A 25,598-nucleotide genomic window follows, 5' to 3' on the forward strand; every position below is an offset into this window, starting at 1 on the left:
ACATAATGCTTCATCCTTTAGGTTTGACAGCTAGTACCAGAGGGGTTTATTTATACATGCAATGCCCTATTACATTTTGGGTATAAACTGCTCAGCAAACAATATATCTATCTCTCTATAATGTGGGTTAAGTTTGTCAATTTGTTGCATAACCCTGATGACGGGTTGAAGTTCCCGAAACGTAGGAATAAAGGACCGTTTAACTATTGCTGTAAAGTCTAGTGAGTGCCTCCCATCCTGTATCTGTGTCTCTCTCTCTCTCTCTCTCTCTCTCTCTCTCTCTCTCTCTCTCTCTATATCTCATACTTACCGACATTCTGGCCAGGTCGGTGCAGCAGAGAGGATGGGGGCGACTTAAGTGGAGGGAGCAGATGGCATGCTATTGCGATTGCATCACCGCGGCCTGGCCCCCCGCTTTATAATGCCGATATTACCGGCAATACAAAGCAGGGGGCGAGGCTACGATGACGCGATTCAGCGCGAATCGCGTCATCACCCCCCGAACTGCCAACTTTTACGTGTTAAATAAGGTTCAACAAAGTAACTTGTAATGTGGAACTATTCATAATAATAATTTATTTATATTGAACCGCTAAACTTCATCTGACCGTCTGCATACAAGGGTGACGGACACGGTGCAGACATGAGACAGAGGATAGAGAGAGGCCTGCTCATGGCAGCTTACAATCTAAAGGAGGAGAGCAAAGCTGAGACACTTTGCTTACTATAAAAAAATGAATCAGAAAAAAACTAAAATGTGGCATAAAACAGCTGAGCCAACACCATTCGTGACTGGCAGAGGGTCAAAGGGTAACGCAGGAGTGAAATAGCCAGTCTCATGGGTGGTCTTGGCCGAATGTGACTTTAGAGATGTGCGCGCTTGGTAAATCAGAATTCAAAAAGGGGCTCATTTATAAAAGATGAGTAGACATCAGGAGAAGCGTGTTTATAGAAATATAAAATCAGTCCACAGCGCCTGGTGACTTTTTGGGCATTCTGTAACCAGGGAAGTGCTTAGGTGCTAATACGGTATAATACAATAGTCAAGTGGCCCATACATCTGCGACTGATTGCCGCAATTCCCTGTTCTGCCGAAGGCAGGGTCGGGGACATTCAACATGTTGCAAAATGTCGATTCTCCAATCCCGACCCGAAAATGGTCGTAATCAGCAAGTCGGTATAATTTACATGTTCAATTTCCCCCGTTCAGCCGATCATCGATGGCAGCCAATCCCTGGATCGGATCGTAGATCATCAAAATGGGGAAACGAGACTGTAGATTTGTGGGCCCTTTTATATTTTGCTGATGATAGTTTATGCTTAGATGTAAGAATTTTAACAATGTTTAGGTGAAAGTAATGCTTCTACGGATATGTTTTGTATTTCAATACTGAGTCCATCACATGATTTATTAATACAAAATATATTAAATAGCGTTAATACTGGTGAGAAACAAACATTATTACTTAGCTTATCTAGATTTATCTTTTCATTTAGCAGCTGCGGCCATTGCCTCACATCCCGCCCGTTTGCCGCACGTGAGTACCGAGACTCGCCGCAGGAGGTGTGCTTTGTTGCAGTTCATGTAAAACTTGGCAAACAACAGGATAAGTCATTCTAATGTATAGATCCGGAACAATGGGGTAATCATATTAACTGAACATGGATGCGCTGCCACCGGACTTCTCAAGAGCCTTTCTGTTTGGAAATAATCCTACAAAACAAGAAAAGGTTGATTTTAGGTTAAAAAAAAAAAAATGGTCACAATTCTGGGTAATTTCACCCAGTACAGAACAGACTGATAACACTGATAACACAGGCATATAGCAAATGATGCACACTCTCATTCAGGAGCCAGTTAGAGCAACATAGGGGCCAACGAGTTGCTCTGGGGCTCATTCACACACACATGCGCTAATAATATGGACAACAGTGCATGAAAATTAACTTTTACACTAATAATGCATTCTGAACGTGCTTTTACCAGTATAGCCAATTGTACTGGGATGCAATCAGGAAGCCGACGGTCAAATTGCAGGCCGCCGGCTTCCTGACTGTCTAATCCTGGCAGGGGTCTAATGACTGGCGTCGAAATCCCGACGCCTCTCATTTTACCTACGCCGGGAGCCCGACGACCCGGCATAGCGATCGAAGGTAAGCTGGGCACAGGCAGCCGCGTGGGGGAGGGTTAGTCACCCCCCCATGGAGGACTAGGGTAAGGGGGGGTTAGGTTAGGCACCCCCGGGGGGGTGGTTAGGGTTAGGCACACCTAACGGAGGGTTAGGTTAGTAATAGTTTAAATACTTACCTGTCGGGTGGTATTTCATACTGATTCCATTGTACTTCTAGCTCCCATTAACACATGAGAAATATCTTGTGCTGGGTTCTAAAATTGTAATAGTGCCGTTAATATTATTTAATGCAGTGTTGTCCTAGCAGCACTCGCACTAATTGATCCTATTTTTTAATGTGCTTTTCATATGTTTGGCATTAAGGGGTATATTTAGTAAGCAATCAGATTTTTAAAACCCGCAACTTTTGCAGATGTTATATTTAAAAGGTCAATAATATTAAATGCTAAATCAGGATTGTTTTTTTTAAATCTGTCAGGCAAAATTTGCAAAAAAATTGTGGGATTTGAAAATCATTGCCTACTACATATAGCTCTTATACTCGGTTCCCTCATTTTTCTTGTGTGTTTGTCTAATGGAAATTCTGCAGATTAATGCTTAATAATACGATAATTATAGGGCTTTACCTATATTATATAAAGTTATGAAACAGGCCACACATAGGATAACTGCAGCCAGAGGCCAACTACTGTCATATTCTAACTTAATTATTATCCTAATCATTTTTGATGAGATACTGATTGGCAATCCCCTCACATTGGGATTAAAATTCGGATATTGCAGGGAGACCGGCTGCAGAGCTGACCATTCATTTATTATGTCTAATGGGAAAATGTAACAACACAGGACGGTATTCAATTAGCTTTGCGTCCACAGTAAAGTTTCGCCTGCCCGACTTGCCACCTACATCGTGTGTTTTGGACGCGGAAACTTGTCGTGCGCGCCTCCGCTATTCGCCCTATTAAATTGCAAACCACACGAAAAAGGCAAGCTGCAAAGTCGAAAAGTGCTGTAAGAAATGGGGAAATCAGCCTGAGCCCCCCAAAAAGATGCAAACATTGGGGATCAATGCAGATGTCCCCGAATAGCCCTAATAAAGCTATTTGGGGTACTTAAGTTGTTTCAATAGCTTCTTATTAGCGTCTTGAAGAATGGCATTAAGCAGTATTTTTTGGTGAAAATAAGTAATCCTGTCAAATTTGGGGTACATGAAAATGGGTGCTAGCAAATTTTAAAGTCTCTAAAGTGAAGTTAAATAAAAAATCGTGAAAAACGCACCTGTTGCAAGCACCCGCAATAAAAAAAACACCCTGACCCACCCTTGTAGATCCCCAAAAAAGTCTATTTCGCTAGTTTTTATGCTTGTCCCCCCCCACTTTTTTATTTTTCGCTCCCAAAATGAAAATATTTTTTTGGAGTGTTAAGTTTTTTTGGGTATTTTTTTTGACACAGTTGTCCTTTGGGGGGCTGTCCCAAGGGTTCTGAGTGGTTCCCCCACCTTTGCACCCCAAAATTAAAAAATTGCACTTATTTTCTCCTGCTATTCAGAGGCGAATCTTTTTCGCCTATTATATTGCACTGACTTTCCGCCTACGCAAAAGCGTCTGGAATTGCATACGGAGATGAGTTTCCACAATGCAAAAAGCCGAGATCGGCAATACTATTCCGCGAATCTCGGCTTTTCTCGTCTAATTGAATACGGGCCTTAGTGGTATATTTACTAAAGTGCTGGTTTTTAGAAGTGGAGATGTTGCCCATAGCAACCAGATTCTAGCTCTTATGTTCTTAAAGGTTTTAGATAAATGTGAAATAGAATCTGATTGGTTGCTATGGGCAACATCTCCACTTCTAAAATCCTGCACTTTAGTAAAATACCCCTTAGAGCAGAGGTTCCAAAACGCGTTCCTCAAGGCTCCCCAACTGTTCAGGTTTTAGTGATATCCATGGTTGAGCACAGGTGGTTAAGCAAACTGACTGAGGTACTAATTAAGTCACCTATGCTCAACCATGGATCTCTCTAAAACTTGAACTGTTGGGGAGCCTTGAGGACCACGTTTGGGAACCTCTGCCTTAGAGAGAGACTCTTATGTCAACTGTCATCATGTACATAACACGTTGACATTACATACCACCAGGGCTATTATATATATATATTATTTAGAAACTAAGGCACAGAAGGCGCTCAAAAGGGCCATTAAAATAAAACTTATCTCATGGAAAATACATTGAGGCCCAGGACATGACATCATAGTCAATGAGATCTTCAGGAACGGAGTTCCAGCTGAAAAATACCGCTGCGTACCACACCCCTACGACTTATGTATGAATGTGGGATAGCAGTTCTGTAGTACTACCCTGAAAGTTTTACACAGATGCACCTATCTTTAGAGGTAAGTGTGTTCTGGGCCCAAGACTGGTTTCTTCCAAGTAGGTTAAAAAATGGACTGCCTTGTGTGGGGGCTGGGAGAATTTTGGGGTGTAAATTTGCCTTTTTTTTTGCACCATCGAGATTATCTAAATGAGATAAAGGGAAGAAAACACATGTAAGAGGTGTGTCCTATTTTGCTAGAGGTGCACCAGAAAAAAAAAAAAAGAAACATACCCCCCAACTTTTGTAATTGAAGATTTGGGACACCAGCCACCTCAAGGAGTTATGCTCACTTCTCATTGGGGGCGTGACAAATCATCAAGCTACCCCTCCCCCCGCGGTGGCGTGTCCAGTGCTTCAGATGTGCTGCGTCAGCCCCTTCCCGACGCAGCACTGAAGGGACAACACTGCGTGGGATATGTCTTCTACTTGTCAACAAATTGGGACAAAAGTCCTAATACTGAGGACAGTCCCTTCAAATAAAGACAGTTATGACATATGCAGAGATGGTGGTGGAACGGACAAGTCCAGGTATCAGGAGTGTGGTGGAACGAGCAGGTTCAGGAGTCATGGATCTAGTGCACAGGTTCTCAAACTCATTCCTCAGGACCCCAAACAGTGCATGTTTTCCAGGCCTCTTCACAGAATCACAAGTGAAATAATTGGTTCCACCTGAGAATCTTTTAAAATGTGTCAGTGAGTAATGAATTCACCTCTGTACCTGCCGTGTGACCTGGAAAACGTGGCCTGTGTGAGGGTCCCGAGGACAGAGTTTGAGAACCACTGATCTAGCGGCACGAGTGGTCCATGTATCCATGGAGAGGTGGAATGAGCAGTCCGGGGATCAGGCCTGTGGCGGAATGCGTGGGGTTGGGTGTTAGACATGTAAACCAAATAAAACCATTACATCCACTGGATAAATCACACAGCTCTGCAAAAAGGAGCCAACGCTAGGTATATACAGTACAAGGTTTTCTTCGTATTTTAGTCTTTATTGGCTCAGTCAGAACAAAACGACTTTCTGACGCATTTTTCCTAACAGAACACGGCATGAGCCACTGCAGGGACTAACACCATGCTGCTGGTATAGAGGGGAACTCCTGGGTACCCGCCAACACCTCCCCATTTATATGTGGTTTAAGACTTCGTGAGACTTGGACATTGGCTGAGATAGACCATTAAATGCACCTTTATTCTCCTGGGCTATTACCAATAACTGCGCTGAGCTTGTGTGAACTCATCGCTTCCATTATCTCCGGTTATTGCTCACATTACTAGTTTAAAGGGATTTACAGCCCGATCTATGGGCAGAAATGCATAATGAATAGAATTTTGCGGCATACTACACGTGGTGACATCACCAGCACAGCAACATTAGATTTATGTGTAAATGTAACAAGATCACCAGAATTACTTGTTTGGTGATGTAGGTCTCCCTGCATATTCTAGTTCTACCCTCGGGCATTTGTGAACAAATCTAGCCTTAATAATTCACGCTTACATCAAACAGGGACAATAGACCTGACTTTGAGCCTCGCGCAATCCAATATTCATGCAAATTGTTCAACTGGGCATGAGTCTAAGTAGCTGAAAAGTCGCACAGCGCTTGCCTCCTGCGGTGTGTATGCACAGAGTCGCTATAGCGATTGGGACGCACGGTCTCAGAACTGTATTGCGCAGTGACTGGGATGTGGTTAATCAGATGCACTGTCTGCTTGGCGAGTTATGGGAGTTCCGCCTAACTAGTTGCGAACCCAGCCTTAAAAGCTTACATTGGCGGCCATACTCCGATGGAACTTCTGCACGTTTCTATCAGGCGTCCGATGGTGGCGTCTAAAGAGACACAGACTGGGCGCTTCCGTCCTTGCACCTGCAGACGCGCACCAGGGGAAGCATTAGCATAAAGCAGGAGGCAGCACTATGGCAAAAGATGCCACAGCGTATGATGTATTCACTTTTTTGTTACCGGACCGCCAAGTGCCTCAGACACGTCACTGTCTCTTAGTGAATGGGCCGACTGCATTACCAAATATATTAGTCCAGCTACACGGGTGATACTATAGTTATATTATTTCCATCTCTATTTAACCCTACCTTACCCTAAAAGTAATGCGATAAAAATACAGTTCATCAGTGCAATCACTGGAACCTGGAGATATGATGGGTCAAACTGGTTCAGCCACGTGTGTGTGCGCAGCTGTTGGGTACACGGTACACAGCACAGTCTGCAGCCCAGCTCCATAAACAGGCACCTGTGCTGAATGTATGTACAAGCCAGTGATACATGGGATGTAGTTGGCCGCTGGTCTCATCACCGACATCCGAATCTCGGCAATGGACTTGAGATAGGTGTCGAAATACCTACGCCTATTTTAATCCCGACGCTGGAACACCAAATCGAACGAGATGAGTCCGGGGCGCCCTTAGCATTATCCGCTGGGGGGTTGGGTGGGATTAGGGGGGGTTAGGTTTAGGCAGCGTAGCGGAGTTAGGTTTAGGTTTTTTATGGGGGAGGTTAGCATTAGGCAGCTCTAGGGGGGAGGGTTAGACACCACTAAGGGAGGGTTAGGGATCGGGTACTCACCTGCTCTGTCAGGATATGAACTGGCAGCTATTCACTGCTGGGACTTCAAACCCATTCCGTGATTCATACGTGTCCCAGCTTCCTCATGGAAGCCATGGAAAGCCTACACAGGATAATAAGCCCTAAATACAATCCGCTCTTGTACACAATTTCCATTCCTACAGCTCAATTTCGGAAAACCCTGTTTAAATGAAAAACTGCTACTTGAAAAACCGTATGATATTATAATCCTGAACAGAAGTTGTGCAAGGGAGTTAATAAAACATTCACAGTTTCCAGAGCTTGTCAGAATCAGAGGGCACTTGGAATCAGAGCTCAGAGGCTATTCTGCCATGTTATGGAGACTTCTACAGACCTATTTGTGAAGGTTACAAAATACTTTAAGATGTTAATTAAGCAGCAATGAATGTCAGGATTAGCGTCTAGAACTTGTTTGTACATAACTATCTTCAATCCGGTTTCAAATCGGTGCTTTTCAGCAAACTCCTTATAACTACCAGGCAGTCACGATTGTTCGTTGCCCTTGAATACGACACAGCTTAGCTCTGCTTGGGGTAATGAACAGAACTGTATGCACAGAGCATGTGTGTCATAATCATGGTGAGCAAAAATAAGACTATTCCTATATTACATAAAGGCCTTAGGTGAATAGCACAGAAAAATAAAATCACTGTATTCACAAAAAAAATTTAAAATTGCAGAAGGGTAGAATTGCAGGAGGATAGACAGGTCCTCTTATATAATAGTAAGGTAGATAGGGTGTAAAGAAATGTCTGTACATAGTGCAGGTTATCTGTCTCTTTTTATGTTTGTACCATTTAAAAGACAAAATTAGTTAGACATTTACAGATCTAAGCAAAGAAACACAAAATTCCCTTTGTTAAAATCCTGAATGGAAAGACGAAGCTGGGACGTATCTGTATTTTACATCTGTAAATATTAGCCTACATACAATAGGAGAAAATTAGACTTATCTACAGTTTGCCTTTGAGCAAAGTCTCCAGCGATCATGCATCTCGTCGCAGGCTCCGGAGTGGGGCAGTTAGTCAGCGGAGTCAGTAATAAAAAAAACACAAAAATGATATAGGAAAATGGTAACAAATACAAATTATTTTATTTTACATTTGAACGATTGGTTAGTACAAGAGCAAAACAAAAGAAAGTAAAACGAACATGCAGAAGAGGTTGGGGATTCCGGGGTGGGGGGGAGGGAGAGTCGCATAGGTGGGGGAGGGGAGCACGTCACATGATGTGAGGATTAGTGGGAGCCAGGCAGAGAAAGATGCACTATGCTAATATAAAACTAACCTGTTCCCAAACACCAGTCAGAGCCCCCCGACTCACCACCACCATAACCAAACCCGCCGGCCAAGCCGTTCAGCTGCATATAAATTAAAACAAACAAAATAATATATATACACACACACACACACACACACTGGCCTTTTCTTTACACGAGTTTCCTCCTGTCAAATCTAAATCATTTATTATACAAGCGAGTCTAGTGATCATTCTAGCACCCAGCACCTGTCACAGCCCGTGCAGTTCCTCTTCCCTGCCTGAGGTGTCGCTCTTTGCTCTGGCGCTTTAGCACGCTCTGGTCTGTATCTCAGCAGTTTGTTTCCTCAGCTGAAGCACCCGGAGCAGAGAGCGACACCCCAGGCAGGAAAGAGGAACTGCGCGGGTGGTGTCAGGTGTAGGGTGCTAGAATGAACACTAAAAACCACGAAGAAACAGCACATCACTGCCCAAATAAATGGCACAGCCTCTGCTGGCACCATTCAACGATGACGACTCACTATAATCACATCCAGGTATATACACTCATTTATCACTAGCAGCCAATCACCAGCTCCCAAATCTGACACGCCTTTCCAATCAGCGAGCACTGCACAATCACGTTATTGACCAATCAGTGGTCAGTAGACAGACATGATTTTGCAAGTGTCAAGCTGCAAACACAGCCGTACAGTCTAGAAGATAAAGAGGTTTGATGTATGAGAAAGCTCTATTTAATCTTTGCAATCAGTCAGCAAAGCCGACCTACTGCTCAGTGTTATTATAATAATTTTTAGCAGCCGCTTGGGGTAGAGGGAAATCCTCAGAGATCTGCAGAAGGATTTCCCCTCCTCCCCCAAAACAATGTAGACACCGACGTTACAGGATTGTGCCTGCACCGTCTGCTTTCCGTTTACCTGTGCAAGATGTGCGCTGGAATTATACAAATATTTACATCTATATACACATAGGTGTAATACAGATAATGGAATAATATTTATATATATATATATATGCACAAACATACATATATATGGAAGTCATATTTACATTCATGCATCCATGTACTCACTCACTCACGATTGATCAGGCCCACCGGCTGGATCTTATGTACAAATACATAAAAATATTACCAACCATATGTACATCTGCACACTGGTGTGATATAAAATACATAGATTCATAGTCTATGCGCTGCTAACAGACTGACACTGGATGGGGGGGGACATAACACGGGTTATATGTGCGCCTTTGTCCTGTGTAGACATCAGTCTCTCAGCAGCATGTTAATAATACCAGTAGGGAGTGTTAGGGGTAATTCAGGGTGACCCTTGGAGCAAACAACAGCCCCGAGGCATTCACTCCACCTCGGTCCTTAGGCACCAGCCTAACATGAAGAAATCGGGGCGATGGGTGGGGGGGGGTCAGGGGTGAGAAGAGGCAACACATTCCGTCATTTGGTGAGCACTGACTTTGGCAAGAAGACTTCCTTGTGTGAAGGAGTCTGACTGGCTGTGGACGCCGCGGGATCGGGTGTCCGTGGAAGGCTGTACAAATACACGGCCCCTATGACCAACCCAGCTCCCACAGCAAACGGAAGGTCCACATGGAAACCAAAGAGGTGGACAGAGGCGGCAGTGGATACCACGATCGACAGGGAAGTGGCAAAGCCTTTCAAGATGTTGTCGGCGTATTTCACCACCACCGCTACCAGAAGACCACCGAAGGCCTGGTTGAAGATGATACACCACACAAGCGGTGTGTATCCGTAAAGGAAGCCACGTTCGGCCACGGCGGCTCCATCTTGTTGCCACATGGCCAGAAGTCCTAAGGCTGTGCCGAAGATGCCAAGCTGGACGTTGCGCAGCCAAACCGAGGCCGAGCTGCCCTTCAGGATGCGTTCGAAGTAAACTCCCGCAAAGCCGGAGGACAGGCAGGAAACGGCCACGGCCACCAGGCCCACAGCGTAGTTCTGGCCGCTCGCAGACACGCTCTCCTTTCCGCCAGACTGCTCAGACTGTACGACGGCCACCCCGATGAAGAGGACAACCAGAGAACCCCACTGAAGCCGGGACAGACTTTTCCTCAGGAGGAGAACTGAAAACAGCGCCGTGGTCAAGATCTTCATTTGATACGTGACCTGAAACAATGAGATAAATGCAACAGATGAGAAACCAAACTATAGCAGGTGCGAGAGAGACAACACGAGACAAAGGGAAAGAAACAAGGAAGTTATAAGGGGATTAGTAGACCAGCCATTGTGTTCACTGAACTAATATTTATGAGATTATAGCCTATTAATTAACAGGGGTCCAGTAATTTATGAATATTAACCAGCCTCATGAATATTAACCAGCCTCATGAATATTAACCAGCCAGTGTCTCAATGATGTTGCCGCAGTGCTGTAACTGGGCACATCAGTAACCTGTGCAGGCCGCACTCACCGAGCGTGCGACATCATGACATCGCGCAAAGGGGGCATGCCAGTCAGCTCCGGTAAATGCAGCGCTGACCGGGTATCCTCAGGACACCCAATCAGCTGCATATAGTGTGCAGGGTTCCCGTCTGGAGCGTCCACCGTGGGTGCTGTGGCAGCAATTCTGGCTAGCCAGGAGCAACGGCCGTTGGGTGGGCGACAGTGCCACCCACAGAGCCTCTGCGCTCTGAGCGACGGCACCGGTCGCCCATAGCTAGTTACGGCCCTGTGTCACCGTTCCTAGCATATCGATAGGCTGCTGCAGGATGTTTCTAGAGCTCCTGGTAAGTCATAGGAAGCACAGCAGAAACCACAAAGGCATAAATCCACCAGATCAAGGAGGATTAGATTGAGGACTTTTAAACAACCTCAGAGTCACCTAACCGCCGCACCCTTACACTATAATAAGGGAGGGAACGTGTAAACTGCTTAATAGAGGTGTATGACGAGACAGTACAGGACACACGTTCCCGCCAGGGCCGGGGACAGTCACTGATGGTTTCCATAAAGGAAGATTTACATGATTATGTAGGAAATTATGGTTATTAATTCTGCTGAGGCCTCAAAGATAATAACACAATTATAAACCAACATTGGATAATGTTATGTTATCAAGATGGGGCTGCTACCACTGACTACGATAGATATCCAAGTAATATAAAAAAAAGAAAGTGTTGTCCTATATACAGTGCACATACTATAATAGTTAAAAACAAATAGGTACAAGCTAAGCGTAATAACTTAGAAAAAGTCTATATAAAACAAGCGGCTGATCTCCCTTAGGGGGTCATTCAGACCCACTCGCAAGCGGCAGTACGCGCGCAAGTGGGTCGATGTTCCCCACTGCGCATGCGCACGACGGAGGGAGCTCCGCCGTGCGCATGCGCGAGACCCGGACTGCGACAGCCAAGCTGTCGCTCCGGGTCTCGCACCAAAGGGGGCGTGCTGTCGATGTTGATTGACAGCACGCCCCCTTTGGTGGGCGTGCCGGAGGCGTGCCTGCCAGACGGAGGCGTTCCCATGGGAACGCCTACCGTCTGAAGCCGGCCCCACTGACATCACTAGTGATGTCAGTGGGAGTGATTTTGGCTCTGATAGAGCCAAAATCACTCCAGGGCTTGTGGCAGGTAGACCCTACCGCAGGGTCTCCGTCGCAAGTCCGATGGTCGCGATGGCCAAGACCATCGCGACCATCATCCTGCACGCTCGTATATGCTTTGGGTGGTGACCCACAGCTATACGAGCGTCCAGGAGGACGCTCCATATTAATGGAGGAGGGCCCTGATTCAGAGCGAGCGCTCTGGTCAGAGCGTCCGGCTCTGAATCAGGCCCTTAGTCTCTAAGTATATTTCTCGATATATCCAGCGTGTTCCTCGTGTGTAAGATACTTTGTGATGTGTGTGTGTATATAAAACACTTATACACACATAATAAAATATCTTAAAGATGTCGAGTTGTAGAATAAACTACTATTTCATTTACCATCTTTAAGATGCTTTTTTGAACTTTGTCTGATTTTTTACACTTACCTTGTGTCTATGTTTTTAACTATTTCGCTGGTTTCATATTTATTTAAAAAAAAAAATAATAATTCTTAAAAATGTTAGCTTATTACTTATTGCATGTGTACTGCATATAGCACAGGGCTTTCTTATTCTGTATTTGTGGACAGTCACTGACTGATAGCTGAATGTTATACAGTAAGCCACAGGCATCAGGTAGCTCGGGTGTAGTAGGTATTACCCCCTGGACAAATCCCGACAGCGGCTGCCCGGCAAGGGTGAAAATCCCGATCGTCCCTAAGGTAAGTATAGCTAACCTAATTCCCCCTCCCCTAACCCTCCCTTAGGGGTGCCTAACCCTAACCTCCCGCCCCCAAGTGCCTAACCCTAATCCCCCCTTCACCTAAACCTAAGTCCCCCGGGGGGGTGCCCAACCCTAACCCTCCCTTCCCCTAGCCTAACCCTAACCTCCCTGGGGGGGGTGCCTAACCCTCCCTTCCCCTAAAGTCCCCCCCAAGAGCCCTAAACCTAAGGCATCCCCCCCCCCCCCCCCCCTGTCCGCGCTAGGCACAACTGTGACTGGGATGCCGGGCATCGGTAAAATGACAGGTGTCTAGATTTAGATGCCTGTCACTAGTACCACGCAAGGATTAGAACGTATGGAAGTCAGTGGTTGGGGTTTAGACCGTCGGCTTCCAAACTACATCCCGGTAGCTCCATTTACAGCCGACTGAAAGCTACAGAACTCCCCAATACTTTCCTATATCCCACATCAGTCAGAAGTAACATTCCAGGCGCTGCGATGCTCAGGGTTCGAAAAGTGGGGAAGGAGAGAAGGGTTGCTGGGAAAATATAAGTTTGGGAAACTCTCTTAAAGAAAAGTTAAATAGCAGGGGCTACAGGGAATGAGACAGGAGAACAGTATGGGATACGCTCAGTATCCCGACAAAGGGGATACCGGCGGTATGATTACACACGCCAATATCCCTAAGGAAGTCGCTGGGATAGGGAGGAGGCATAGGATTAGGCACTAGGGGGAGGGTTAAGGTTAAGCTCTAAGTGGGGGGGGAGGGTTAGGTATAGGGTGCGGGGAGAAGGAGGTAAGGTTTAGGCACATGGGGGGGAGGGTTAGGGGTAAGGAGAGGGCGAGGTTACCGACCAACAGGTATCGGTATCCTAACCCTGTCAGTTTGCAGATGTCGGGATTTTGACCGCTGGGATACGGAGCGCTGGCATCCCGTACCCATTCCAACAATACATGTATGGTGATGGACAGACTCACCTGGAACGTAGCTGCTGGCAGGTTGGATATAGCCACATACTGGAGATTATTCTGCAAAGTGTATATCAAGGAAGGCACCGCCAGCTTCAGAGTGTCCATGTACTGAATAATGATGGCATCATACAGATATACAGCCAGTTCCTTGACGTTACCTGAAAGAAGGGATAAGAAATGTTACACGTGCAGATCCTTCCTACTCTTCAGCTCTTGTTTAATAAAAGTCTAAATAATAACAATACCCCTTTTCCACCAAAATCCAGGGTCTGACCCGGGATCTGGAACACTGTTCCAAGCCGGGTCAGACCTAGGATTTACCCAATTTCCACTGCGGCGCCGACCTGGGAATAGTAAGGTTAGGTAACAGAATCAATGTGCTTGGGGTCTCAAACTATGAGCCGATTCTTTAGACCTCGAATTTCGTCTATTCACCAGCTAACTGGGGCGGTCTCGTGCGATGCTACTGCAGCCAGCTGGCATTTACAGACATGGTGGCATATTATCCAACGTGCCATTCTCCAGCCCCCCAGTGATGGTGTAGCGGTCTCTGTCTGCCAACATCACTGACATTATTGCTGCAAAGGAAACCTATGAACACTGGCATCAGCGCTGAGAGGGGTGGAGGAGTGGGTACTAAATACCCGGGCATGTTGGAGGGGACTGGGCCTGCTCCCAAACCTGGTAACACTTTTAACATGTCAACGGCAGCAGCCTCTCTCCCCAGCCCAGTACACGCTGGGGTGTGCTGGGCTGCAGGGGGTCCAGGGAGGCTGCAGCTGAGGAGGCAGTCTCTCTACACAGAACATAGAGAACACAACGGCCATGGAAGGAGTAGCCACTGGGCCCGATTCAGATGTGGCCGCTTGCGAGGCCAGGAAATCTGTATCCTACGATGCAGACCCTAGCCCCAGTACTCCCAGGAAATGGGAGGTGACGGCCCAATTTCCAAAAACGCAGCCCGGCTCTGCCCCCTCCCCCACACGGCTGCAGACTGCCAATCAGGCTCGCAGGGCTCGTTCTGCACATGCCCAGAACGGAACCCGCACAGATGTTCCACCATCGGTTTTACGTACTACCCTGAATCAGGAACGCTAGGCATAAGTAGGTGTGACATAAACCCAAATAAATGAAAGTCCAGAATAATCGTTCTGACGAACGCCTCGTACCTTTCTTCTGGGCCAGCATGAGCAGCAGACAGGTGATTCCCTTCAGGACCTCTGCCATGACCACCGCCGTGGTGGAGAAGAATCGCTCGCCGGGCAGAGTGCGGGCGTATCGGATGCTGAGGATGAGCGAGGCATTCTGAACCACCAGCACGGCCAAGCTGACATACTTCAGGCGGCGATTGGTCCCTGTAAGATGGAGAGAGCACAAACCCTCAACGATACAGTACAGACTGTGGAAATGCCAGTCTAACTGGTCTGTACACACACTCACAAATCTGGTTCTCCACCCAGTATAGGCTGGTAACAATGCGCACGCCCAACGCCAGTCACAGCGACACCTCCCTAACCCTATAATAGAACTGAAGAACTGGAGATGTTTGATACTGGTACGTTTGCTATGTAAACGGGAGCAAGTTATTGTTCTATTATCAGCCATTCCAGTCTGATAAACAAAATCCCCCCCAACAATCACAGCTTTATCTAAGGCACCAAAGCCTAAACCCACATTCCAAGGGGCTGGCTATAGGGAATCGGTATGAAATATTTGATTCCTGGCAGCGCCTGGCCGACAAAAGCAGAGTTCCCGGCAGCGGAAGCCCGACAACGCTGGAAATCCTGATCGTCGCTAAGGTAAGTATAAACTACCCTAACCCTCCTTACGGGTGCCTAACCCTAACATCCCCCTCAAGTGCCTAACCCTTTCCCCGCTGCCTAAACCTAAGTCCCCCCTGGGGGTGCCTAACCCTAACCCTCCCTCCCCCTAGCCTAAGCCTAACCCTAACCCTCCCGGGGGGGTGCCTAACCCTAACCCTCCCTTCCCCCTAGCCTAACCCTAACTGGGGGGGACTTAGGGCTAGGCACCCTAAACCTAACCCTCCCTGTGGCTGCCCGCTCGCGGCGCCCGGCATCCCTTCGTCTGGGATGCCGGGCGCCTGTCTCCCGGCGTAGGGGAACTGACAGGCGTCTAGATATAGACGGCCGGAATTTCACCCTCGCCGGGATATGACAGTCGGGAAGCCGGCTGTCGGTATTAAGGCAGCCGGTTTCCCGATTGTATACCGGCTATAGCAAGCCCTATGTCTACGGCTAATACCTTGTTGCCAGACACGGACTGTGGCGAAAGTTATCGATAGTACTTCTGTGTAAATCGACTTGGACTTCAGGATACATTTAATAAAAATAAAAATCTCCTGCTCTGCAAATTCTTTTTACTGGTGATTGATAAATCCCCAGCTAAGCACTGACCCACCGTACAGATCCCTTAATTACAAGGCAAATTATAACATTCACTATGAGAGTCTTACAACAACACAAGTCATCCCAAGGCATAGACTCCAGCGTTACCCTATTACCGGGTAATGGATCAAAAAGGGGGTGAGGGTGTCAATGTGAATGGTCCCCTTAATAAACCTATATTCTTAGCCCTCAATAGTCCAGTAGCGCCAACTTTAATGCAGCACGGATAAACAACTGTAACAAAACTAGCCAGCATTCAAAGGGTTAAGCGAACGGGTGGGAGGGCCAGCCTAACTTCATTTATGAATAAACAATATTTAAAGCAGGGGGGGGGAAAGAAACATGGAGGGAGGGTGTGCTGAAAAACTAATCCATTTTATTTACATAGCGCTTTTCTCCAGCAGGACTCAGTCGCTTTAAAGACATCAGAAAACATGGTACACTGTACAAGGTAGAGAACCACACAGCGATAATTAAAAGCAACCAGAACCCAGAGAGCACAATAAGTTGCAGGGTTGGCGCAGACATTTTGGGAAATAACTTCCACGGGTTATATATTCCACCCACAAAAGGTACCAGATGAGGCAGCCATCTTGTGCGCACTACGTAGGATTACCCTGGGTGGAATAGGTTATGCCTAGAAGAGATGACACAAAATGGGTGGTTGCAGCGTCCTTAGGCTAGGAGTAATCGTCAGGTCCATGTATTTTTCATCCCATCCACGAGTGTACCAGGTAATATATGCACTCTACACACACACTTTCTACATACTTAGAACTGTAGGTTCTATAATGATTAAAAAAGCACTGATATATTAGTATCTCACACACAGAGGATGTAGTGATACAAAGGTGTGTACTGTACGCAGCTGGATCACACCCTGTCCTGTACAGGAACCTCTTCTCCACATTGAAACCACAGACGCTGGCAGGACTGTGAAAGGGTTATTACCTCTCACACAGAAATCATTTATATAGTGATGATCCAGAGTGGCGAGGATTCAATGAAGGAGACAGTCATTGGTTTGGTCACACATGGCACACTTACCACCAGCTCACCCACCGCTCTAATCAGATGCTCACTCATCCCTCCTGTCCAGTGCCCATTCTCTAATTCAGTGGTCGGAGAACAGGAGTAAATTACCCCACATGGGGGAAAAATGAAATTGCTGGGGGTAATGGACGGACAGCCGGGCATGCATATGAATCATTCTAGAATATAGAATGATTCATATGTATGCCCGGCTGTGCCGCAGGGAGGCTCTAAAGCCTGACGCCCGATGAGAAGTTATTACCAGCGGGCGCCCGGTTCCTTCCCTGCAGCGCCGCGTTAGCCGGAGTTCTCTTCTGAACGCCAGCTGCCACCTCTCTCCATGCACACTATGGGAGAGATGTCATGACGTCTCTCCCATAGTTCCGAGGAGCAGCCGGACGGACAGGACGGCGGCGGATGCAGGAGCGGGGATTAAGGCAAGTGTTTTTTTTTGTACAAGCGGCACTACAGGGGCATTATATGGGGGCACTACTACAGGGGTACTACTATATGTTATCCTTCCTTTGAAATCAAGGGGGTAACGTCGGCGTATCTAAATATATTTTGGGGTAAAAGGTAAAAAAAGTTCCCTGACCCCTGCTCTAATTCAATCCCCCTCCTTTAAAGGGACTATTACCAGGGCCAGCACCCCCTGCCCAGCCCCACCGGGGCCAGCGCCCCCTGCCCAGCCCCACCGGGGCCGGCCAGTGCCCCTTGCCCAGCCCCACCGGGGCCAGCCCCCCCCATCCAGCGCCCCCTGTCCTGCCCCACCAGGGCCAGCGACCCCCTGTCCTGCCCCACCAGGGCCAGCGACCCCGTCCTGCCCCACCGCGGCCAGCGACCCCCTGTCCCGCCCCACCGCGGCCAGCGACCCCCTGTCCCGCCCCACCGCGGCCAGCGACCCCCTGTCCCGCCCCACCGCGGCCAGCGACCCCCTGTCCCGCCCCACCGCGGCCAGCGCCCCCCTGTCCCGCCCCACCGCCCCCCTGTCCTGTCCCACCGCGGCCAGCGCCCCCTGTCCTGCCCCACCTCGGCCAGCGCCCCCTGTCCTGCCCCACCTCGGCCAGCGCCCCCTGTCCTGCCCCACCTCGGCCAGCGCCCCCTGTCCTGCCCCACCTCGGCCAGCGCCCCCTGTCCTGCCCCACCTCGGCCAGCGCCCCCTGTCCTGCCCCACCAAGAGCAATTCCCCATATCCAGCCCTACCAGAGGCAGCTTTATACTGTAAAGCAGAGAGAAACGATCTGTGGCTCCCCAGCTGTGGTTGAACAACAAGTCTCAGCATGCCATGGACTGTACTATTACTGTACAGTGTCCCCACTCCCCATAACCACACTCACTGTCTCCGGCCACTCTCCCCGGCACGGTCCCCTCCTCTCCCATGTCCACCAGCGGCTGCTTCAAGTTCTTCTCCTCGTCTCCAGCAGCTCCGGCAGCAGCAGCCATACCAACCGGCCCGAGCACACTCCCAGGTCCGCTGCTCCTGCTCCACGGCGACAGCGCCAGCTCACTTCCGGGAAACGTCATCGACGGGGCGTGGTCGGCGCCATGGTGACCGAGGGACATCAGCTTGTGAGGTACGTCATCACCAGCCCGCGCCTATGGCAACTAGAAAATCGTCTTCAGTGACGTCATCATTACGAGCGGGACTAACGTTCCATGAAAGATGCATAGCAAAACCTGTCGCCACTATGTCTGCATGCGCCATTTTGTCGGTGGGTTCTGTTTGTTTTGCAGTTTGTTTGTTACATACAGAAGTTTTTAGTGCAGATGACATGTTTGGTGCATATGCTGTGTGTATAAACTGGGCTCTATGACACAACTCTTTGACTCAACATAGTCCCCAACTTTCCCTAATTTCCAGGAGCAGTCCCAAGCAGGTTTGTCCTTCAATACATTCCTATTTTGCATTATTAAATATTGACCATCAGCACAATAGGAGTTTTTATTTTCTGTATGTGACTTACATTTCCTGACATGTTGTTATGTTCTCCACTTAATACCACTTATACAATATACTGTGCAAAAGATTTTAGGCAGGTGAGGAATAAATGCTGCAAAGTAAGAATGCTTTCAAAAATAGAAGTGTTAATAGTTTATTTTTATCAATTAACAAAATGCAAAGTGAATGAACAGAAGACAAATCTAAATCAAATCAATATTTCCTGTGACCACCATTTGCCTTCAAAACAGCATCCATTCTTCTAGGTACACTTGAACACAATGTTTGAAGGGATTCGACAGGGAGGTTGTTCCAGACATCTTGGAGAACTTACCTGAGATCTTCTGTGGATGTAGGCTTGCTCATATCCTGCCTAAAGTGTTTCACTGTCTCCCTGTATGCTCAAGTATGCTCTTTCTGCTTTTCACAGAGCCGTATTCAATTAGATCGGATCCGCGATGCTTTTTCGCGTCCCAGACTTTTCGCCTGTTTTGTAGGCGGAAAAGTATCGCGCGTGTGCCCGCTTTACCCCTTATTCAATTTGAAAGTAGGCGAAAATAGGACCCGATGAAACTTGAACAGGCGGAAAGTACTGTCAGATTTGGGGAAATCAGCCTGACACCCCCCAAAAGATGCTCTGACATGGGGGTTAGCTATGGTACCCCTTGATTCGGCTTGCTGAAGGTATTTGGTGTTTTTAAACGGGCTCAATAGCTGCTAAATAGCGTTTTTGTATACATGGTGCAGAATAGTATTCAGGAGTATTTTTTCCAGGAAATAACTTAACAAATTTGGGGTACTTGAAATTGGGGGTCAGCATATTTAAAAGTTGCTAAAGTGAAGTTGAAAAAATCGTTAAAAATCCACCTGCCGCAAACACCTGCAATCAAAAAAACACTTGGGGCATACTTGGGGACCCCCCAGAGTCAAGTTCGCTAGTTTTTAACTTTGTACCCCAACTTTCTTTTTTGCCCCCTTTTTCAAAGTCATTTTTTGGGTGTCCTTAAATGTTTTTGTAAAAATTTTTTTACACAGTTTACCTTTGGGGGACTGTCTGAAGGCTGCACGGGGTTCCCGCAACGTTGCACCCCAAAACCCCAATTCTGCACTTTTTTCCACCTGCTATTCATAGGCGAAAAGTCTTCCAAATTGAATACGGGGTAAAAGCAAACCAGGCGAAAATGACGTCATCGGTGAAAAAGTATCACGGATCCGGACTTTTTGCCTCAAATTGAATACGGGCTTTATTGTACTAGTTAGTTGGTTTACAGGGACATAAGCACATCCTTCACTCACAAGGTGTTGGGGGAGGGGTGAAGGGGGCAGCAGGAGTGCCGAGATTAAAGAACAATGGGAAGTAGTCGCACTTTGTGCTATTGATTATAATGTATCTGGATTTGATGCATGTTCATGAGATATACAATACGGCTGCATGTGCATGAGATATGTAATACGGCTGCATGTGCATGAGATATACAATATGGATGCATGTGCATGAGATATGTAATACGGCTGCATGTGCATGAGATATACAATATGGATGCATGTGCATGAGATATGTAATACGGCTGCATGTGCATGAGATATACAATATGGATGCATGTGCATGAGATATGTAATACGGCTGCATGTGCATGAGATATACAATATGGATGCATGTGCATGAGATATACAATATGGATGCATGTGCATGAGATATGTAATACAGCTGCATGTGCATGAGATATACAATATGGATGCATGTGCATGAGATATGTAATACGGCTGCATGTGCATGAGATATATAATACAGCTGCATGTGCATGAGATATGTAATACAGCTGCATGTGCATGAGATATGTAATACAGCTGCATGTGCATGAGATATACAATATGGATGCATGTGCATGAGATATACAATATGGATGCATGTGCATGAGATATGTAATACGGCTGCATGTGCATGAGATATGTAATACGGCTGCATGTGCATGAGATATACAATATGGATGCATGTGCATGAGATGTAATACAGCTGCATGTGCATGACATATACAATATGGATGCATGTGCATGAGATATGTAATACGGCTGCATGTGCATGAGATATACAATATGGATGCATGTGCATGAGATATGTAATACAGCTGCATGTGCATGAGATATACAATATGGCTGCATGTGCATGAGATATACAATATGGATGCATGTGCATGAGATATACAATATGGATGCATGTGCATGAGATATGTAATATGGCTGCATGTGCATGAGATATACAATATGGATGCATGTGCATGAGATATACAATATGGATGCATGTGCATGAGATATACAATATGGATGCATGTGCATGAGATATACAATATGGATGCATGTGCATGAGATATACAATACAGCTGCATGTGCATGAGATATGTAATACGGCTGCATGTGCATGAGATATACAATATGGATGCCTGTGCATGAGATATACAATACGGCTGCATGTGCATGAGATATGTAATACGGCTGCCAGACCCTGTCATGATTGTTTCTCTGTTTATTGATATTTTTTTTTCTAGAACTGATCTTTTTGGAAAGAACGTGGCGCTGGCTCCACCGCTGACTGCTTAGGGGAATGAGCTGGTGCCAGAAATACGAAGGAGAAAGTGTTGCCGACAAGTTTAGGTATTCCGCACTTTTTATATATAAATATCAATGTCGGTGGTGTATTTACAAAGGGTGCACACTGGCCCCCTAGTTTAGGAGGACCCCATGCCTCCTCCCACCCTGCAGTCACCATATTCCGCAGCTCATGTCTCCCGCTGGCCAGGAGAATTCTATAGCTGTAAATGCAGCATACCACAATGGATGGGCGCAGCTTAGTGGCCCCTCTGCCCCCCAGCTCCCATGCTGCAGCTGTGCCCCTCCTCTTGGACAGTCAGAGAGTGGGACATGATCTCCATTCCATATAGCATGCTGGATGGCGGAACACAGAATAGGATCCTGGGAAGGGAATTATTGCTTTGCTTGCCAGTTATAAGGCCTGGAGAAGGTCTGTCTGTAACAAAGTTCCCCCCAGGCCAGATCTCTGACTTATAATAATAGTCCGCTCCTTTGTATCAGTCTGCCAGCACCAATGGAGACCTTTATCTCCAGGTAATAGCCAAGATATGTTATCTCTCCTCGACTTGGGGTTCCCTTGGTGGGGGTGGGAATGCCGCTAGTGGGCCTTGCACACACTGGCCCACTAATCTCTTAACATGCCCCTGATTAATGTATATTAATGTATAATAATGAACTAAAGCATGTTAGTTTTTTTTTCTGATTAAATCCCTGGCTAATTATTTATTATTAACATTATTATTATTTAGATTCACTCTCTAGCAGATTGTATCCAACATTGCCTAAAAAAATCTCAAGTAAGAATGTTATTCTGGTGGCAGGTGTGTGTATATATTGTGAATATACCCTCCACCCTAACACGCCATCCGCTGACATAAGTGGGCATATAGTCTTATAGAGCAAAAAAATATATTTCTACTTCAGGGTCCATAGGGTATCCACAGGATACCTTGGGGTATAGGTGTGACGTCAGTCGCAGGGCACCAAAGAGTTAAGCTTTCAGCCTCCCAGGATGCACTAGGTCCCCCTCCTATACCCCGCCCCCGGGCCAAGGCACCTCAGTTTAGTTTGGTGCCCGGCCGGAGTCGGGTGCACCTGTTGGAGTGGGGGCTAGAAGAGCCCCTGAAGCTTTTTCTTCATGCAGCTGTGGCTGCACATCTGGATGAACAGCATGGACAGTCAGTCCTGACGTCCATGCTGTCTTCCCTACACCCCGCCGGTACCAGAACGCCGGTACTGATCCGGGGATGCTGGTGGGCGTCTGGGGTCACAGCTAGCGGTGACCCCAGATGCTCCGGACCATGGCCGGATTCAAGGGGGACAGAGGTAAGCAGCGGGGTCCCGCGGTGGGTCCCCGCTGATCACATGGTCCTAAGTCCCCAGGCAGGGGGCTCCCTGGGGACTGGCTGCAGCGTGGAGCCAGGCGACCAACCTGCGCTTCCACTACCCCCTGGGACAGCGGACCGCAGCAGAGCGGTAGCGCTGCGGCGTCCCAGGGGTTAAATGCATGCCAGGGGAGCGCGCCTTCCCTGTCTCACAGCCGGCGCCTCCCCCGCTGCACACAGCCCTCTCTGCACTGTGCTGACTGGTCCTGTGTCAGCGCTCCTCCCCCAGGCCAGCTTCTCTCTGCTCCTCGGCGGCCATCTTCTCTGCAACGCATGGTGAACGCTGCTGGAAGTCTGGAAGGAAGCATCGTGGTCTGGGTCCCCCCGCATACCTCTCCTCCGCTGTGGCTCAGGTCTGTGTATGCAGCGCTGTGTCCTACCAGGCCCTGTGTCTGTGTAGTTGAGTGATCAGCGCTGTTAGTGCAGGAATTGTTATTTCTCTGCATTGTATGTGACTGTGCTAGCGCTGCCTGTAACTTTTCTTCTCTAAACTGTCAGCTTTATTACTGTCCCTGTTCTTTCTGCTAAAGCCCTTGCGGTGCGGTGCTGCAGGGTGGTCTCTCGCCTATTTAATTCTTAATTGGTGAGAGAGGTCACATACGTGGTGCCATCATGTCTGAAAGTGATTTTCCCCTCCGGCTACAGTGTACCACGTGCAAAGTACCGTTAGCGGAGGGGGAGGGTAGCGCGGAGGGCCTTTGCCGGCAGTGTTTGTCCATGGCGCGGCCTATTACGGTTACAGCACCGGTACAGGAGCCGCCCTGGGCTTGTTTCGCTCAGGCGTTAACAGCTTTAGTGGGCCAGTTAGCTCCGCAGCCCGCGTTTACTCCGATGGGTTTGTCCCAGCAGTCTGTGGTGTCGTCACCCATGCAGGGGTTCCCACGACAATTGGTGGTACCCCACAGTCTCCCTATTTCCCCGCTCCCGGGTTCTCAGGAGCCAGCGTGGGTTAACTCCCTGACGAGTTCTGTACACTTGTCGGATGTGTTGCAAGGGGAGTCTGTGATGCGGCCTCATAAAAGGCCGGTGGCGTCTCTGTCCGCTCCTTAGGAGGATGACGAAAGGACGTCTGATGATGGGGAGATTCTGGATCCTTACGATCAGGAACCTTTCCATACTAAGGACGCTGATGCTAAGTCCAAAGTATATATTCCTGGACTTATTCGGGCGGTCCGCACAGCCTTGGTGATTGAGGACGAAGTTCCCCCAGCGGCTAAATCTAAGTATGCCTTTTTCAAAGATGTGAAGGGCGATGCCACAGTCTTTCCTCTTTCGGGTCAGTTGGTGGACCATTTAGAGGAGGCGTGGAAACAACCTGGCAAAAGATACCAGCCGCAGAGACGCCTGGCGGTGGCTTATCCGTTCGCGGATAATTATTTTGCTAAGTGTGAATCCCCTCCACAGGTGGATTCTCACGTGACCCGTCTTGTCCGTAGTGCCACATTGCCGATGCCATCCATGTCCTCCCTTAAGGATGCTACGGACCGCAAGGTAGAAATCTGCCTGAAGTCCGCTTATTCCCTTGCAGGGGGGGCAGCACGGCCGGCTATGGCCATTTGCTGGGTTGCCAGAGCGATGGAGCGCTGGGCGGATTCATTAGAGGCTTCTTTTGAATCCGACTGTCCGGCCGAACAGGCGGAGTTGATTGGCAATCTCCGTGATTCGGCCACCTACATCAACGAGGCGGCTCTAGACATTAGTACTCTGGTGTCTAGAATTTCTTCAGCAGCGGTAGCTGCTCGTCGCACCTTGTGGCTGCGATCCTGGAAGGCGGACGCAGATCCAAGAAAGGTCTGGAAGCGTTGCCGTTTACCGGAGAAGTTCTCTTCGGTCCGGATCTGGATAAGATTGTGGACACGCTGGCGGCAGCCAAATCTGCTTGTCTCCCGTCGGCCGCTGCTCCTTCTGGTTCTGGACCATCGTCCTTTCGGTCATCTAGGGCCCAGGGCAGGCCCAAACCACAGTCGTTTCCTCGACAGGCTGGCCCTAAGAAATCGGTCAAGCCCCGGAAACAGGCATGGAGTACCAGACGTCCGGCCCCCAAGCCAGATGACAAGCCTGCGGCCTGACGGTCCGGGTCTCCCCTTGGGGGATCCCAGGGTGGGAGGCCGCCTGCTGCAGTTCTCCCGGTGTTGGTCGTTCACTACGACAGACACTTGGGTTCTGGAGGTGGTCTCTCACGGGTACGCCCTCTCCTTCCGGCACAGACCCCCGGCTCGATTCTTCACCACGGGTCTACCATCAGACCGGAACAAGGCTACGGAGCTGCGGAAGGTATTGCACACTATGCTCCAGGCTGGAGTTATAGTGCCTGTTCCATTCTCCCAGAGGGGCCAGGGTTTCTATTCAAATCTATTTTTGGTACAGAAACCCAATGGGTCATATCGTCCGATTCTCAACCTCAAAGCACTCAACAAGTCTTTGCGGGTCCCGAAGTTTCGGATGGAGACCCTACGGTCCATCATTCTGGCGCTGGAACCTGGGGACTACATGGTGTCATTGGACATACAGGACGCTATGGCGGTCATGGCGGCTTCTCTGCGGCTGCAAGGAGTCCGCATGTTGCCGTACTTGGACGACCTGTTATTGGTGGCAGGATCTCCAGAGCTCCTGTTACACCACTTGGACCTGACC

At 48.1% G+C, this 25,598-nt stretch overlaps 1 protein-coding gene across 1 annotated transcript; it reads right to left on the bottom strand.

Moving 5' to 3' along the window:
- Positions 1-324: 324 nt before the first annotated feature.
- Positions 325-18,610, bottom strand: SLC35A2 (solute carrier family 35 member A2). Its single transcript, XM_088470190.1, has 5 exons — positions 18,392-18,610; positions 14,787-14,972; positions 13,624-13,775; positions 9,835-10,502; positions 325-1,714 (listed from the first exon to the last, which is right to left on the bottom strand). The coding sequence occupies exons 1-5, from the start codon at positions 18,576-18,578 to the stop codon at positions 1,687-1,689; spliced, it is 1,221 nt and encodes a 406-aa protein (XP_088326316.1). The 5' UTR covers positions 18,579-18,610; the 3' UTR covers positions 325-1,686.
- Positions 18,611-25,598: the final 6,988 nt, after the last annotated feature.

The sequence above is a fragment of the Taudactylus pleione genome, unplaced genomic scaffold (genome assembly GCF_031769625.1).
Source record: "Taudactylus pleione unplaced genomic scaffold, aTauple2 ptg000013l, whole genome shotgun sequence".
NCBI lineage: Eukaryota > Metazoa > Chordata > Amphibia > Anura > Myobatrachidae > Taudactylus > Taudactylus pleione.

Coding starts and splice junctions, on each gene's coding strand:
- SLC35A2 (XM_088470190.1), bottom strand. CDS start 18,578: ATGACGTTTCCCGGAAGTGAGCTGGCGCTGTCGCCGTGGAGCAGGAGC. Junction 14,973..18,391: donor GGGGAGAGTGGCCGGAGACA/GTGAGTGTGGTT, acceptor TCCATCTTACAG/GGACCAATCGCCGCCTGAAG. Junction 13,776..14,786: donor CATGCTGGCCCAGAAGAAAG/GTACGAGGCGTT, acceptor CCCTTCTTTCAG/GTAACGTCAAGGAACTGGCT.